Here is a 17,860-nt window from a genome sequence, read left to right on the forward strand (position 1 = left end):
GCTAGTAATGTGAGTTTGAATGCCATTTTACATGACATTTATTGCCATACAACTGAAAGCAGCAGCAGATAGTTCACCTCAGATCTTGAAAATAAAATAAACCTAAACTTTAGACCAACACATATCAGTGATTCAGCATGTACATTTTATAATAGTTAAGAGGTTTAATATGTAATAATTCGATTATAAACCTTGCCATTTCGTTGGAGTGCAGTGAGTGCTCTATTCTTCTAAATGGCTGTATTTAAATGTCGTGTTTCATCTGGTGCAAACAGCCAAATTGCTTTTCACTGCGTATTATTAAGACACGGGGCTACAATGTAACCTGCTCACCTAATGTTTACATTCGTAATATTTATATTATTTGCTAATTAATAACCACCTCATGTGGAACTCTGAACCTGTGTCTCATTTCAGAGACTGCTACTGTCCACCAGAGGTCGCATTTCAGTCACGGACACATACTTTCAGAGCATTCTGACTGACTGAATGAAATACACTATGTTTTTCACCAAGGCAACCCGGGTGCAATGATCAAAACAAAGACAGCCGTTCCGGCACGCAACTCACATTTTCAAAGCAGAATATCTGACTCCAGCATTGTTTTTCAGATAAACAAGAATGTTCACTTGGCATATTTATTAAATATCTGCAAACATATGGCATTTTCATGCTTTAGAAGGGTTAAAAACTTACATACAGCACCTTTAAAGAATTCTGGAGTCTGTAACCTGCTTAATTTGTACAGTAAATGAGAGTAAATGGAATTTCCCCAAATGTCCCTGTTTGACACTTCACTTTTTATGCTTTATTGTTGATATTATTATGGTTATTTTTATTTTTATTATTAGTAATGTACATCAGGGTCTTTTGTTACATCTAATTTTGATAAATCAATGAGATAAGGTCACATTTAGTTTGTGGTTTCTACTATATTTTAATGACAAAACTCTGGGTTGAGTGGACACGGGCCTCCAATGCTCCTTAATTGCCAGGACACCATGCATTATATACCAATTTAAATTTGTGCTCTAGACAACTTTTTGCAGAAATGTAAAACATTCCAGATTTATAATGAGTTTAAAATATATTTTAGACATTTTTTTCACTTTTCCCAGTCATTAATGTGGGGTCAGTTTGACCCCAAAGAACCTAAACATTGATTTTGTTTTTCATCCGGGTCACCCTGACTCCATGGACCAATTAAGGGTTAAAGGTCATTTTCACAGTTTTATTAATATGTTTACAGAGTAAGACTGAAGTTGAAGAGTTTATTCACCTTCTGCTTGGCGTCAATGACTTTGGCCTCCAAATCAGCTGGAATAACTCGACCTCTAACAGAGAGACACAAATTTAACACAGACATCATTAACATCTGAGAGCTTCACAAACACACTAAACACACAAACACACTCACAGATTGGTTTTAGTAATTTATAAGGACTCTCCATAAGCATAATGTATTTTATATTGTAAAAAATGCTAATTATATGGCCTTATATGGCCTGTCGTAAATTACAAGGACACCAGGCAAGTCCTCGTAAACCACCTTAATAGAGTACAACTAGGTTAGATACTCATCTGATTATACAAAAAAACTGTCCTTGTAAACCTCCAAATCCAACAACACACACACACACACACACACACACACACACACACACACACACACACACACACACACACACACACACACACACACACACACACACACACACAGGTTATGGTAGTGTACAGGCAACCCCTATAGGTGAAACATATTTTATACTGAAAAAAAAGGTCAGTATTTGGCCTTACCATACACCTACCTATAAAACCCACCATTACACGAAACCTGTGGCTAAATTTGAATGTCAAAAGACTCTGTTAAGTATGATTTTTAAGTGTTTTGAATTACAAGGACACCAGTCAAGTCCTTGAAAACCTACAACTAGAGTACAAATAGGTAATACTTTAGTCATTATACAAGAAACAGTCCTTGTAAATCATGTACACAAACACGCACACACACACAGAAACTCACCTTTCATCCGTTCTCAGCAGGATCAGATTCTCTGTGCCGAAACCCAACACTGCACTGGCCTTCTTTATAGAGTAGTGACTCTGGGAAAAATAAGTAAAAGGCTAATTTTCTCACTTTCATGTTGTTTTAATTAAAGAAACACTCCCCTTTTTTATTCATTTTAATTGTCTGCTGAATGACTGAATGTAAATGTATGTACGCAGAGAGAGGGAATGACCTACGTGTTCTGAGGTGAACAGCACCAGTCTGGGAGCCGCCGCCATGCCTTTGATTTTAATCTCAGGATAGTGTTTATATCGAGCCACCATCACGCTGTACATGTTGGAGATGGCTCCTCCTGCACAAACACACATTCAGACACATCAGTGCACTGCAGGCAGAAACACACACACATGCGCACACATTACTACAGTTGAAGTCAAAATGATTCACTATCCTGTAATATATATTTTTTTCCTTTGATTAATGTATTTCCCAAATGATGTTTAACAGAGCAAGGACATTTTCACAGTATTTCCTATAATATTTTTTCTTTTGGAGAAATTCTTAATTGTTTTATTTTGGCTAGAATAAAAGCAGTTTTTAATTTTTTTTAAACTATTATTAGCCCCATTTAAACAATATTTGTTTTCGGTAGTCTACAGAACAAACCCCTGTTATACAATGACTTGCCTAATTACCCTAAATTTCAAGAGTTCACACTTAGCTCATGATTTATACATAGCTTGTTTGGCATGCTGTCCCGGGAGAGAGCCCTGAGCTCAAGGGATCCTCGAGCCCAGGGCTCCCCCCCTTTTGCAGGGCGAGTGGAGATTGAGCTCAGGTCTATCTCAAACTCCTCCGCTGCTGAGGCCAAGGCGAACTTCCTGAGAGTAAGACATTATAAAAAAGGTTTAGGCTTGTTTTATCTATAATATAGAGCACATTTGGATGGTGGGAGGAAACCAGGGAACCCGGGGGAAACCCACGCGGACATGGGGAGAACATGCAAACTCCACACAGAAATACCAGATGGCTCAGCGAGGACCCAACACCATTGGTATTCTTGCTGTGAGGCAACAGTGCTAGTCACTGGGCCACCGTGCCGCCCATTCTGGATAAAGGAGGAAGAAGGGGAGGAGGGGGGTTTCTTCCAGACGAAGATAGTTGTAGAAAGGAAATGAGGATATATATAGTGATTTGGGATCCTTCGATTGGAGGATCATAATTAGTTAATGTGGACCAGCTGGGTAAATCATGAGCACATGCTCCTCTCGAAATTAGTTTAAAACTAAACTTCACTTAACCTAATTAACTTAGTTAAGCCTTTAAATGTCACTTTAAGCTGAATTATAGTATCTAGTCAAATATTATGTGCTGTCATCATAACAAAGATAAAATAAACCAGTTATTAAAAATGAGTTATTAAAACTATTATGTTTAGAAATGTGCTGAAAGTATCTTCTTTCCGTTAAACAGAAATGGGGGAAAATATATAGAGGGGGGCTAATAATTCTGACTTCAACTGTATATGCTTTATTAACAGGTGAATTAGTTAATAGCATCAGAATTATTTGGGGGCTGTATTTTAATAGGCCAAACTAATTATTGTTCATGCGTCTATGATTTGATGTCAAAACATTTCTTCCCTTTTCCTGTCAACGCTCAAAAACATTTTATGCATTCGTTAATTCGTTTTCCTTCGGCTTAGCCCCTATATTCATCAGGGGTCACCACAGTGGAATGAACCACCAACTACTCCAGCAAATGTTTTACACGGTGGATGATTTTCCAGCTGCAACCCAGTACTGGAAAACACCCACACACACACTTATTCTTACACAAACAAACTACAGCCATTTTAGTTTATTCAATTCTCCTGTATTGCATGTGTTTGGAGTGTGGGGGAAATCAGAGCCCCCAAAGGAAACCCATGCCAACACAGGGAGAACATCCAAACTCCACACTGAAATGCCAACTGTCCTAGCCGGGACTTGAACCATTAACCTTCTTGCTGTAAGATGACAGTGCTAACCACTGAGCCACCGTGCTGACTACAGCTCCAGAGGTGTAGTTGTAAGTGCACAAGTTTGCGAATGTTCGTTGGAACGATGGATTTGGGAAACGGCAAATCAACGAACTATGCTTGTAACGAAGGAACTTGCGACTTTAGTTGGCTAACAATGGTAATGGGAAACGCACCTCAACTTAAAGTGACATTTACAGGCTTAACTAGGTTAATTAGGGTAACTAGGCAGGTTAGTGTAAATAAGCAAGTTATTGTATAATGATGGTTTGTTCTGTAGACTATCGAAAAAAAAAATAGCTAAAAAGGGCTAATAATTTTGTCCTTAAAATGGTGTTTAAAAAATTAAAAACTGCTTTTATTCTAGCCGAAATAAAACAAATCAGACTTTCTCCAGAAGAAAAAATATTATCAGACACACTGTGAAAATTTCCTTGCTGCATACAGTTTAAGTCAGAATTATTAGCCCACCTATGATTTTTTCCCCTTTTTTAAATATTTACCAAATAAAGTTTAGCAATTATTAAAGAGAAAAGCATCAGCTATTTATATTTTATATACACAAAATGACACTTTAATCTATTATTCTTAATTATTGAGTAGTTTTATTGGCCACACCTGGTGAGAAAATGCCATCTCCTTCTCCGTTCGGCCAGCCGACAATCTCTCGCATCTTCTTCAGTGTGAGCTGCTCCATCAGGACAAACACTGGCGCAATCTCATACGTGAACCTGAAAACACACACATGCACACGCAGCAGGGGGTGATCCACTAACTCTAACTAACAACTAACAGTATTCATGTCCGTCAGAGAATCATTGTGATGGAGCCCCTGCTGTGCCAATCTTCAACCTATTAGCAGCAGTCAATAATCATCGGCGGTGATTAGCGATGATGAGCAGCTCGTTAGCACATGCAAATGTCACGCGCTCATGCGGCTCAGCCTGATCAATATAAACAGTCCTGACATATCATTTAGAGACAGCGGGAACATGTGCACACACCAGGAGCCTCGTTTATACACGTGTGTGTGCGCTCAGATTGAATCTTAGAGTGAGTGTGTGTGTGTGTGTGTTTAAATTCACCATATTCATATTTATAAACAATCTTACTGCCATGTCAAGGTCTGAGCAGGCATACACACTTTTCTTTGTGGTAAAGTTGTAGTTGAGCTGCACGGTGGCTCAGTGGATAAAACACAATCACCTCACAGCAAGAAGGTCGCTGGTTCAGGTCTGGGCATTTCTGTGTGGAGACAAAATTGGCCATAGTGTGTGTGTGTGTGTGTGTGTGTGTGTATGTGTATAAGTGTGTGTGTGTTTGTGTGTGTGAATGAGTGTAAGGGTGTTTCCCAGTACGGGGTTGCAGCCGAAAGGGCTTCTGCTATGTAAAACATATGCTGGGATAGTTGGCAGTTCATTCCACTGTTGCTGATAAATAAGGGACTAAGCCGAAGGAAAATGAAAATTTATTTTGCTGCTTGTTCAAACTACTAATTTAAAGTGAGCTCAATCAACACAATTCTTACGTTTTTTGGGGACAACTTTGTTTTATGTTCAGTCCACTTAGAGTTAACTGGCAACTAACTATTGAAAGGTTAGAATATGAGTTAGGTTTAAGGTTAGTTACATGTAAATATGCATAATTAATAGTAATTACTATGCCAACTGACTCAGCCGAGGCCGAACCAGCGACCTGCGCCTCCGCGTCACCTAAATTAAAGTTTTACCAATTTTACAACTGTTCAGTACGTGTAAGTCAAAACTAGTTTACTTATATTTTAGCCACTTTTTTGTTCTATTTCTTATTTATAAAAATGTAAACACCTCTTTGACTCAGGCCTCGGAAATACAAAAGCAATAACTGAATGGAAATAACAATTATTTAAATGTCTAGTTCAGACTTTCGCTTTGACTACACTTTATTTTGACGAATAATTAAGGACGCCTACACTTAATAACAAAGTGTAACAAAAATCCCTAACGTTTTTCTAATTAAGGTCTCGTTACCCATGATTGATTTACTTACTATACTAATTACAATTAAACATAATTACATGCAAGTAAACCTAACCCTTACCAGTCATGACATGTAATTAATTAATATTACTCACTAGTTACATAAATAGTTAAAGTTTAACCCATTTTTTATATTTATATAAATATATTGCAATTTTTACAATTTATTTTAAGGTGACATTGTTACATTGTAACTATTCGTTTACCTAATGAGTTATATTAATGAAGTACATGTACTTAATAAGGGGCGAGGCAGTGGCGCAGTTGGTAGTGCTGTCGCCTCACAGCAAGAAGGTCGCTGGGTCGCTGGTTCGAACTTCGGCTCAGTTGGTGTTTCTGTGTGGAGTTTGCATGTTCTTCCCGCCTTCGCGTGGGTTTCCTCCGGGTGCTCCAGTTTCCCCCACAGTCCAAAGACATGCGGTACAGAAGAATTGGGTGGGCTAAATTGTTCGTAGTGTGTGTGTGTGAATGTGTGTGTGGATGTTTCCCAGAGATGGGTTGCGGCTGGAAGGGCATCCGCTGCGTAAAAACTTGCTGAATAAGTTGGTGGTTCATTCCACTGTGGCAACCCCGGATTAATAAAGGGACTAAGCCGACAAGAAAATGAATGAATGACTTTATTTTAAGGTGACGTAGTTACATTGTAACTATTCGTTTACCTAATGAGTTATATTAATGAAGTACATGTACTTAATAAGGTTGAGGTCAGGATGTGGGTTAGGCTTAGGGTTAGTTACATGTAAATATGCACAATTAATAGTAATTACTATAGTAAGTGCAAGGAAGGTTTAGCTACGCCAACTCAGAATAAAGTGTTAGCAATTATACAACTGTTCAAGTCAAAAATATGTTACTTATATTTTGGGCACCGACTATTGTATGTTTTTGTTCCGTTTCTTTATTCATAAAAAAGTAAACACCTCTTCAGGCCTCGGAAATACAAAAGCAATAACCGAATGGAAATAACAATTAAAATGTAACAATATTTAAATGTCTAGTTCAGCCATTCGCTTTGGTTACACTTTATTTTGACGAATAATTAATGACAACTATTCTTAAACACAAAGTGTAACCAAAATCTCTAATGTTTTTCTAATTAAGGTATTAAGGTCTCATTATCCATGTTCGATGTACTTACTATTGTAATTACAATTAATTACACATAACTACATGCAAGTAAATCTAACCCTAGCCAGTCAGTACATGCAATTAATTAATATTACTCACTATTTACATGAATAGTTCCACTGTAACACTAAAATAAAGTGTTTTTCATTTGTTATATTTATAAATGATGGCTTGTTAAGCAATGAGAGCGTTTGCAAATTTTACAGTAACCCTTTATTTTACGGTGACGTAGTTACAGTGGAACTATTCATTTACGTAATGAGTTATATTAATGAAGTACATGTACTTAATAAGGTTGAGGTCAGGATGTTGGTTAGGTTTAGGGTTAGTTACATGTAATTATGCATAATTGGAATTACTATAGTAAGTACAAGAAACGTGTAACTACATCAACTTAAATTAAAGTGTTACTAATTTTACGACTGTTCAATAAATCAGAATTAGGTTTCTTATATTTTAGGGGCCGAATATTGTCTGTTTTTCTTCTGTTTTATTTATAAAAATGTACACACCTCTTTAAATCAGGCCCCGGAATTACAAAAGCAATAAACAAATGGAAAAACAATTAAAATGTAACAATATTTATTTATTACTGTTAGTATTTTGACGAATAATTAAGGACACCTATACTTAAAAACTCTGTATTCGCTTGCTCTGAAGCACATCATGATGTATTTTCCAAGAGCTCACGAACTGATTGTATCAAATCTTGGTGTCATTTTCTGAAAGTGTTCATTGGCGTTTTTTTTACGATACTATCAGTTTTGTGGTAAATCTGCCGACCGGCCATTATGAGCGTGAAGCCCCACAATACAGCCTGTTAAACTCAACGCTTCAATCAATCGAGAACCAGGGAATAAATCTGACAATGAGCTGTAAATCTTTTATTGATCACTGGAGAATTTGGCCAAGGAGTGTGAAAGATGTCATAAAATCTCTGACCCTCAGAGGTCAAACAGTTCCTCAGAGGAATAAAGAGTATACCAATAAAACGGCTAAAGAGCAGAATTAAACTTCCTTTTATAATCTGACCGGCCGTATAGTTTTTAAAGGGTGAGTTTTAGTGTTTCTTACATAACTTTATAGCCATATGAAACTTACTGCCTCTGATTTGATACACACAGTGCTCAACATATAAGAGTACACCGCTCACAAATCTCTCATTTGTATCCATATTTTTCCACAGCAAGCTTTACAATATTAAATTTGTGCATATACATTAGATGAGTCAGTACTGAAGCAAATCTAGAGCTAATCTAACTAAATTACTCATGATAACGATCCAAAATTAGTCCACCCAAGTTTATGTGTTAGAGAAAAAATAATAAATAAAATAATTTAAAAGAAAAACAAAACAAAACAAAAAAATGTAAAAAATGTGTTCCTCGAACCAGCGACCTTCTTGCTGTGAGGCGACAGTCCTAACTACTACAGTATTTTAATTGTTTAAAGTTCAAACACGATTATGTTTGGTATAAAAGGCAACACAGATATATTCTATAATGTGCACTGTACAATAAATTTTGATAATATTAACAACAATTTTAATTCCAGTCAGCAAATGTTTCCTGTTACTAGAAGCATTTTCTAGAAATGCCATTAAATCCAGGTATTTGGATAGTGGGGTAAACCGGAGCACCTGGAGTAAACCCACGGCAACACGGGGAGAACATGCAAACTCCACACAGAAATGCCAAATGGCCCAGCCGGGACTCGAACCAGCTACCTTCTTTACCATAATATTTTTATTTTTCGTTTTCAGTTTGTACACATTGAAATACAACATTTTACAAACATTTTACAACAATAATAACCTTGTTGCATTTACAAATTATACAAAATATAAGGTTATATAAATTTATAATAAAAACTAAAAGCAAACAACAAACGAGCAAACAACAATAATAACAACAACAAAAAAAATTATAAGAAAAATAAATAAATAAAAAAAATAAAAATAAAACTGCTCCTCTTTTTTTCAATTATGGTAATCTATTCAAACATGGCAATTATAATCATACTAAGTACTAGGCAAAGCAAATATGTATTAAGTAATGTATCAATGCATAACTATAAAGCTGGAACTGCATTATCCATCAAATATTAGTCATCAACTTCTTCCTCTGTTAACTCCACTTCTTTGATATAACTAATGAAAGGGCTCCATATGTTTTCAAATACACGTTGTTTAGCCTTTAGTATATAAGTTATTTTTTCTAATGGCAGACTTGACAACATTTGTTTTATCCATTGAGTAGCGTTTGGTCTTTGCATCTTTGTCCATAGCAAAGCTACACATCTTTTGGCATAAAGCAAGCTGAGGTCTATAAATATTTGTTCGCTTCTACTATAGTTTGAGTCCTCTGGGTATAAACCTAGCAAAAAAAGCTTTGGGTCAAGGAGGATTTGTTTTGAAATAATTTTTTCACTTATAATTCTCACCTCTTCCCAAAATAATTAAATTTTTGTGCACTGCCAAATACAGTGAAACAAGGTTCCTCTAGCTTCCAAACATGAACCAGCTACCTTCTAGCTGTGATGCGGCAGTGCTAACCACTAAGCCACCGTTTCGCCCTAACTATACATAACGTATACTATAAATGCTTTATTTCCATCAACGCAACATATAACAACTGTATGGAAGAAAGGCGTAACTCACATGTTGGTGTTGGCAGTGGAGGTCAACCATTCTCCAGCTAAACCGATGATGTCTAGTCCTGAAGACAGCTGGTTAAAAAACCTTGGGTGACCTGAATGTGGAGAAAAAGATCAAAAGGGAGGCGATGAAATAGGACACAGACTATCTGTTATGCTCTTGAAGCATTCACTAAAAAAAATTGACTCAACTTAAAAATGTTAGGTAACTTACTACACAGCTTTTTTATTGAGTTGACTCAACAAGTAGTGCACTTGATTTAAGTTGAGTAAACTCAAAGAGCTCCACAGCAAGTCACCTTACTTTTTTTGTATTGTGACGCAGTTCATAGAGAAATGGAATATTAAATGAGAAAACACTTTATAATAACTACACACTATGAACTATTTATTGAGCATTAGCAAATAAATTCATTATTTGTTAAGCATTAGCTCTACAGATGTTAGTATAAGCACTTCAAACCTGCAGCTACAAATGCTCTATTCTTGATTCACAACCATATTCATAATGTGCCTAATAATTGTACTTCCATACTTTGTTAATAGGGATGAAACTGTATCAGAATTTCACGGTACGATAATACCTCGGTATGAATGGCACGGTACAGTATTTATTGAATAATTTACAGGAAAAACAAAACTAATGAAAAGACTCGAAAAAAGTGCCAAAAGTGTTTATTTACCTTAACACTGAACATATCAATGAGATACAAATCAGCCATCTATCTGTAAGTTTCGAAACAGGAACTTCAATTTTTCAATTTTAATAACAAAAAAACATATAGAAAAAATAAAGTTTCAATATAGTATTGTCGAAAACTCATCACATTCAACATTTAATCACTCACTCACTTAGATAGAGATGGGTTTTAAGGAAAGTTATCATATAACTATAATCTGGTAAAAGCTGGGATCTCTGGGCATGTCCCCTGCAACAGAAAAACCCCTCTCATTTGGGACTGAGGTTTCTGGGACAGAGAGATATGACTTAGCCAAGGTTGACAGCAGTGGGTAACGTTGTGCATTGTCTTTCCACCACTTGAGAGGACAAGCCATGAGTGAGATAGAGGTCTCTTTGCGGTACAAGTCAATGTCTGCATCAATCTGAACAGTGTGCTGTGTTCTGCAGTCCCCATGACTGTTATTAGTCGCATTCCCCGACTTATATTTCACCACAGTCTGGCAGTGCCTGCATACTGTTTTTTTCTTTGTCTGTCACCTTTTCTCCTTTTTCGTCTCTTTTTAGAGAGAAACCGAAATGCTTCCACACATCCGATTTAAAACCCGCTTTAGGTTCGATCATTTCCAGCTCTTTTTCATCCCCGCTACTAACAACAGACTCCATTTCCGCATTACTGGATCTGTAGCGACAACAGACCGCAAAGGATGATGGCCACGCCTGGGCTGATGGGAATTGTAGTTCCCGCTCCCTCCCGTTCGCTTCATTCGCCTGAGCAAACTTTTCTCAGCAATATAGTTTTATTGAGTCATGCGCCTACGGTAATATTGAAAAAAATTACTATTGCGGTATGACGGTATTTATAATATTGTTACATCCCTATTTGTTAATGATTTATTTTTAATTACTAAATGAAGTATTGCATTATTTACAAACCAGTTATTTAAGCATAGTTTGTTGTTTTTAAGATCATTCAGAATGAGTTAGTATATGATTATTAAACTTTTCAAATTAGCATTAATATTTCTTAATATCCAGGCATATACTAATAGTAAATTTGTATGTTCATAAATGCTTTCTTAACTCAATTTTCCATTTCCACAGATGATTCTGTCATTACCACCTCCCCTCGGGTTAAGAGTCTGGCGGTCATCTTCGTCAGCACCCTTTCATTCACTACACATGTTATTAATGTCACCCGGTCGTTTGTACTGTGTCACTGTGGTCAGATTAATCAGTATTGCAGTTATTTTTTGGGGAAAGTTATTACAACCTAACAGACTCCTCCTTCTCCTTCTCACCATTTCTGTTTATTGTCAACACTGACAGTTGGAGGGGCGTGGCTAACATACTTAATCATGCCCCTCCAATACCTCAGACATGCCTAATCAGAAAACATAACTGAAACAAACAGGAAGTGCATTTTCCGATTTTCGTTTCTTCCTTAATGACATGCGCTGATGAATTGTTTACCACAACACTAGCAATGTGAGCAAACAAAATCAATATGGTTTTGATTTCATGTGTACTTTAAGTTGAGTCAACTTTATTTTTTGTACAGTGTGCATGGTCTTCATCACCTGTCCGGACTCCATATTTGAGAGTGTCCCTGCAGTCCACCAGGATCTGCTCCAGACTCTCGGGCTGGTCACACAGCTCCAGGTTGAAGCCCTCCATGCCTTCCAGCAGCTGGTGTGGATGGTGGAAGTCCAGCACTTTGGTGGATCTGTCGAAGGTCTTGCGCACGTAGTTAGTGAGGATCTCCACCACCTCCAGCAGGAACTGCATGGTGTACTCCTCGCCATTTTTAGCAGGAAGCAGATCTGTGAGGATGAGGTTTACTCGGTCAAGTCAATGCTAATGTTTGTGTTTATTCTAACATTTTCCTATACAATTACATTAAAAAGTGTCCTTTATATTAGATGCACTCCAACAGTAAACATTTAAACCATGACTCAAAACTCCAAAGCAGTGCTGTTGTAAAATGATTGGCTGCAGACTCGGTGCAGTGCAATCTGAGCTGCATCCAATGCTTTTTAATGTGCTCACCTAATCCCACCCCTAACCCTACCCGTCACAGTGACGTCACTCACTATATTGAGTGCATTGTGTCTGACATTGCATCGCTGAGTGATGCAATCTCAGCCTGCATCATAAAGGCTGCATCCGGATACTGTTGGCTTGTTCAGTCTACTTATTTAAAATGAGTTGAAACAGCAGAAGTAGTGGTTGGGGTGGCAGACCATTTAATTGTCTTATGTTAAATCCACTAAAACTTGTTGTAAGTTAACTTAATTGATTTGTGTTGGGACAACATGAAGGAATTGTGTGGAACCCTGCATATTTACTGTGTATATAATGTGCCCTTTATATTAGATGCACTCCAGTCATAAACATATTCAAATCTTAACTCAAAACTCACTTCTCTATCTTCTTTCTTTCTTTAGCTTCCTACTAAATAAGCGACTGATCGCACTGTCTGATCTTAATTAGGTGTATTTCTCGCATGCATTTTATTAATGCACAATGCAAGCTAATAGCAAACCATCAACTAAGACGATTAGCTTAATAAACTCCACTTCTGCTGCTTATTATTGTGCAACTGGTTTTAGGCATTGGGTAGGATTATGGATGTGGAATAGGTTTATACTTTATAAGTGCAAATAAACAGTTAATATTTCAATTATATAGGCAAGTAGTAAGTCAGGGAATTGTTACTTAAACTATAGTGTTACCATAAAATATGTTGTATGGTATATTGTATTTTGTATACAGTTGTGATTATATATGGCGAGGCAGTGGCGAAGTAGGTAGTGCTGTCACCTCACAGCAAGAAGGTCGCTGGTTCGAGCCTCTGCTCAGTTGGCGTTTCTGTGTGGAGTTTGCATGTTCTCACTGCCTTTGCGTGGGTTTCCTCTGGGTACTCTGGTTTCCCCCACAGTCCAAAGACATGCGGTACAGGTGAATTGGGTAGGCTAAATTGTCTGTAGTGTGTGTAAATGTGTGTGTGGATGTTTCCCAGAGATGGGTTGCGGCTGGAAGGGCATCTGCTGTGTAAAAACTTGCTGGATGAGTTGGCGGTTTATTCCGCTGTGGCGACCCTGGATTAATATATATATATATATATATATATATATATATGAGCAATTCCATGCATATGTCAACCTTGCCATGAAAAAAAAGTTTTCACTAAAATACATAAATTGTTTCTGTGTTTTTTGGGTAAGCAGGTATTTTACAATACTTTAGAAATACTCAAAAATGCATCTGTCAATGTTTTCAAACTATTCTATTTGATTTACCAAAGTCACACAAGTGGCATTTTCACATCATTCACATCCATAACAGAGAGATGTCACATCCATAACGACACTTTTTCCTCATAAATGTGAAAATGTTAAATAAAATAAAACCAATCATTTTTGTTTTATATAGAGAGCCATCTCTTATTATTTTGATTTAATATTGTTTCTTTTGGGTTGTGCATTTTAATTCACAGAATTTGTGCAAAGTATGTTGTCTACTGTAAACTCACAGACTTTTTGTCACATCCATAGCGCATGTTTTTTTTCCTCATTTAAAGTACAAAACATCTTAATAGGTTGATATTTTTTGATCCCTTTACTCTGTGGTCAGTAGTTCTGGAAAATATAAATAAAAGTTTCAATATGATGTCAACATATGCTTTCTTTCTCAGTAAATTTTTGTTTTGAGTTTTTACTGCAAATGTCACATCCATATCGCTGGAATTGCTCATATATATATGTGTGTGTGTGTGTGTGTGTGTGTGTGTGTGTGTGTGTGTGTGTGTGTGTGTGTGTATGTGTGTGTGTGTGTGTGTGTGTGTGTGTGTGTGTGTGTGTGTGTGTGTGTGTGTGTGTGTGTGTGTGTGTGTGTATGTGTGTGTGTGTGTGTGTGTGTGTGTGTGTGTATATATATATATATATATATATATATATATGTGTGTGTGTGTGTGTGTGTAAGCAGCTGGAAGATTATACGCTGCATAATACATGAATGAATGAATGATATATATGTATAATCCAAAATTTTTTTTCAAATATTTCCCAAACAATGTTTAACAGAGCCAGGAAATTTTCACAGTATGTCTGATAGTATTTTTTTTTCTTCTGGAGAAAGTCTCATTTGTGTTATTTCAGAATAAAAGTAATTTTAAACTTTAAAAATAATTTTAAGGTCAAAATTATTATCCCCTTAAAGCTATATTTTTTCAATAGTCTACAGAACAAACCATCATTATACAATAACTTGACTAATTACCCTAATCTGCATAAAAAAACCTAATTACCCTAGTTAGGCCTTTAAATGTCACTAATATTTTAATATTTCGGGTGGGCTAATAATTCTGACTACAACTGTGTTTATATATATATATATATATATATATATATATATATATATATATATATATATATATATATATATATATATATATATATATATGATTTTTCATTAGGCAACAGATTTATATTTCTGAATCTATATACATTTTTTATCATAATCATAACTCAGAAATCATAAATAATTATAAACATCAACAAGTCCTAAAACATTTTTGTCTGGCAGGAAGACAGATCAGTTTCAGTAAGTGAACACATATTTTTAATAAATGCAGTTAAAGTGAACAAAAAATCTCATTCAGCTGCCATGTAAATTTCACAGTGCACCATTTAAATAAAATAAAAAACAATAATAATAAGTCTGTCCTTTCTGATGCAACACAATCCGCTTTAGGCTACTGTTTAAAACATGGAATTTAATTGTCTATCCTTTTTTATTTACTTTAAATGAAATTCAAACTATAGGCTATTTAAAATGAGCTGAAAATCTAAATTCTTGCCATTTTTGGCGACAACTTAATTGTTTAATGTTTAATCCTCTTAAATTTGTAAAATCGATAACGTAAACTTAATCGATTTGTTGTGTTTGGACAACATAAATGAATTGTGTGGAAGCCATGTAGTTTTCCCGTTGTATGCTGTACATTGTAGGCTATTATAAATTAATTCAATATTATATGTAGGCTATAGGTTTATTATAACAACTTATTTGCAACAATCAACAGATTTATTTAAGTAAAAGGCAGAAACATTCAGTTTTCTATATATATCAGGCATCTGCTGTAAATCTTCGCTCACCTCTTGCATACAGATTGGAGAAGTCCGTCTCTGTGCGTCTGAAGCGGGAATCTCGCTCGTTGTCCCGGGTTAAAATACTCCTGGGCTGCTGGTCGTTAAACAACCCGACAATTCGACCCTTGTCGTCAACATTATTGTTCTTCTGCAAGAACCCTATATCATTACACAGAGAAGCAGGCAAAAATGAGCTACCTTTTCCAAACATAGCAGCTGATAATTGAGCACAGCTGTCTGAAAAGTCTGTGAACTTCTCTTCGGGGCAGTGTGGAGATGTCTACTGTCCGACCCGTGTGTGCTTTTATGGTACATGTTATCTGTAGGAGGTCACCGGTAATGACATCAGAGTAACAGTGATTTAGGAGGACTGTAAATGCCCACTGGACCTTCATCATCATCATCAGCTCAGAGTACCGCACGTGAGCGCTAGAATTCGGTGACGATATGACGTAGGCTAATGTCTAGTTTAATGTAGACTATATAAGGGTATTTGATTCTGTACATTACTACAGCGCTTTACATTTAAACCAACAGATCTCATCATCAGTAGGCTAGGCTACAACAGAAAAAGTATTATGCTGCAGATTCTATTCTATTCTATTCTATTCTATTCTATTCTATTCTATTCTATTCTATTCTATTCTATTCTATTCTATTCTATTCTGGCATGTTCTATTCTGCTCTATTTTATTTTACTAAAGCAGAAGTCTATTCCCAAACACTCACTTTCCTTTGGCTTATTAGTCCTTGATTTTTCAGGTGCCACTACAGCGGAATGAACCGCCAATTTTTCTGGCAAACGTTTTATGCTGTGGATAGCCACAATCTATTCTATTCTATTCTATTCTAAGCTCAACTGGCCTATTCTCACTCACTCACTTTGCTTTGACTTAGCCGTTTAGCAGGTGTCGCCACAGCGGAATGAACCACCAAATACTCTTATGTTTTTTTGGCATATGTTTTATGACCCTTCCAGCTGCATTCTATTCTATTCTATTCTATTCTATTCTATTCTATTCTATTCTATTCTATTCTATTCTATTCTATTCTATTCTAGCATGTTCTATTCTGCACTATTTTATACTAAACTGGGCAGTAGTATATTCTCAATCACTTTGGATTATTAGTCCTTGATTTATCAGGTGTCACAGTGGAATGAACTGCCAATTCTTCTGGCATACGTTTAATGCTGTGAATAGCCACATCTATTCTATTCTATTTTCTATTCTATTCTATTCTATTCTAAGCTCTGTTCTCACTCGCTCACTTTCCTTTGGCTTATTAGTCGTTTAGCAGGTGTCGCTACAGCGGAATGAACCACTAAATACTCTGGCATGTTTTATGGCCCTTCCAGCCGCATTCTATTCTATTCTATTCTATTCTATTCTATTCTATTCTATTCTATTCTGCTTTATTTTATTCTACTAAAGCAGTAGTCTATTCTCAATCACTCATTTTCCTTTGGCTTATTAGTCCTTGATTTATCAGGTGTCACAGTGGAATGAACCACCAATTTTTCTGGCATACGTTTTATGCTGTGGATAGCCACATCTATTTTACTCTAGCATGTTCTATTCTGCTCTGTTTTATTATATGCTTTATTCTATTTTATTCTATGCACAGCAGAATGAACCACCAATTTTCTGGCCCACATCCTATACTGTGGATGCTCTTAGCCGCATCTATTCTATTCTATTCTATTCTATTCTATTCTATTCTATTCTATTCTATTCTATTCTGCCATTTCCTCAGTGTCCTTTTCATCATCTTTAGATTCACATGGGATCATTGAAGCGATGCTCTATTTCTACGGAAGCCACATTTCAAATATGCCAAATGAACCTTTGTTTTAATCACGCAATACATCATGTAAGCCGATTCTGAGATGTACGTTTTTTTTTTTAATTCGTAAAACGCATTGCCATTTTATAGTCAGTCTTATTTACATTTCGGCAATTTATATTTGCGTTTATCTATTGAAAGCAACACAACCATAAAAGCACGACTCGCTAATTCATCACGGAGGACCATTTATATGGAGAGCGGCTCTTATCAGTAAAGCATTATGTAAAGGCGACTTGTGTTATCTCGGCAAAACAGAGGCCTGACGGATTGTCATTTAATAGATTTCCGTTGAGCCTAAATTCTCCTGGGACGCACACAGATTTATCTGCTCGCCTTTTAACTTGATGCCGC

The 17,860-nt window shown here is 36.2% G+C and overlaps 1 protein-coding gene across 4 annotated transcripts in view; it reads right to left on the minus strand.

The window, feature by feature from the left end:
- Positions 1–17,860, minus strand: part of gad1a (glutamate decarboxylase 1a) — a 34,026-nt gene that overhangs the window by 11,877 nt on the left and 4,289 nt on the right. For all 4 annotated transcript variants that reach the window (XR_012385111.1, XM_021478819.3, XM_002663304.7 and 1 more), the window contains 7 exons: positions 15,668–15,820; positions 12,089–12,331; positions 9,834–9,924; positions 4,647–4,759; positions 2,245–2,360; positions 2,024–2,103; positions 1,280–1,334 (listed from right to left, as the gene is read on the minus strand). Coding sequence is in view for 3 of the 4 variants with exons in the window: in XM_021478819.3 (XP_021334494.1) it covers positions 1,280–1,334; positions 2,024–2,103; positions 2,245–2,360; positions 4,647–4,759; positions 9,834–9,924; positions 12,089–12,331; positions 15,668–15,820 (851 nt within the window). In the remaining variant the exon portion in view is untranslated. The remainder of the gene's footprint in view (positions 1–1,279; positions 1,335–2,023; positions 2,104–2,244; positions 2,361–4,646; positions 4,760–9,833; positions 9,925–12,088; positions 12,332–15,667; positions 15,821–17,860) is intronic.

The sequence above is a fragment of the Danio rerio genome, chromosome 9, assembly GCF_049306965.1.
Source record: "Danio rerio strain Tuebingen ecotype United States chromosome 9, GRCz12tu, whole genome shotgun sequence".
Taxonomy (NCBI): Eukaryota; Metazoa; Chordata; class Actinopteri; order Cypriniformes; family Danionidae; genus Danio; species Danio rerio.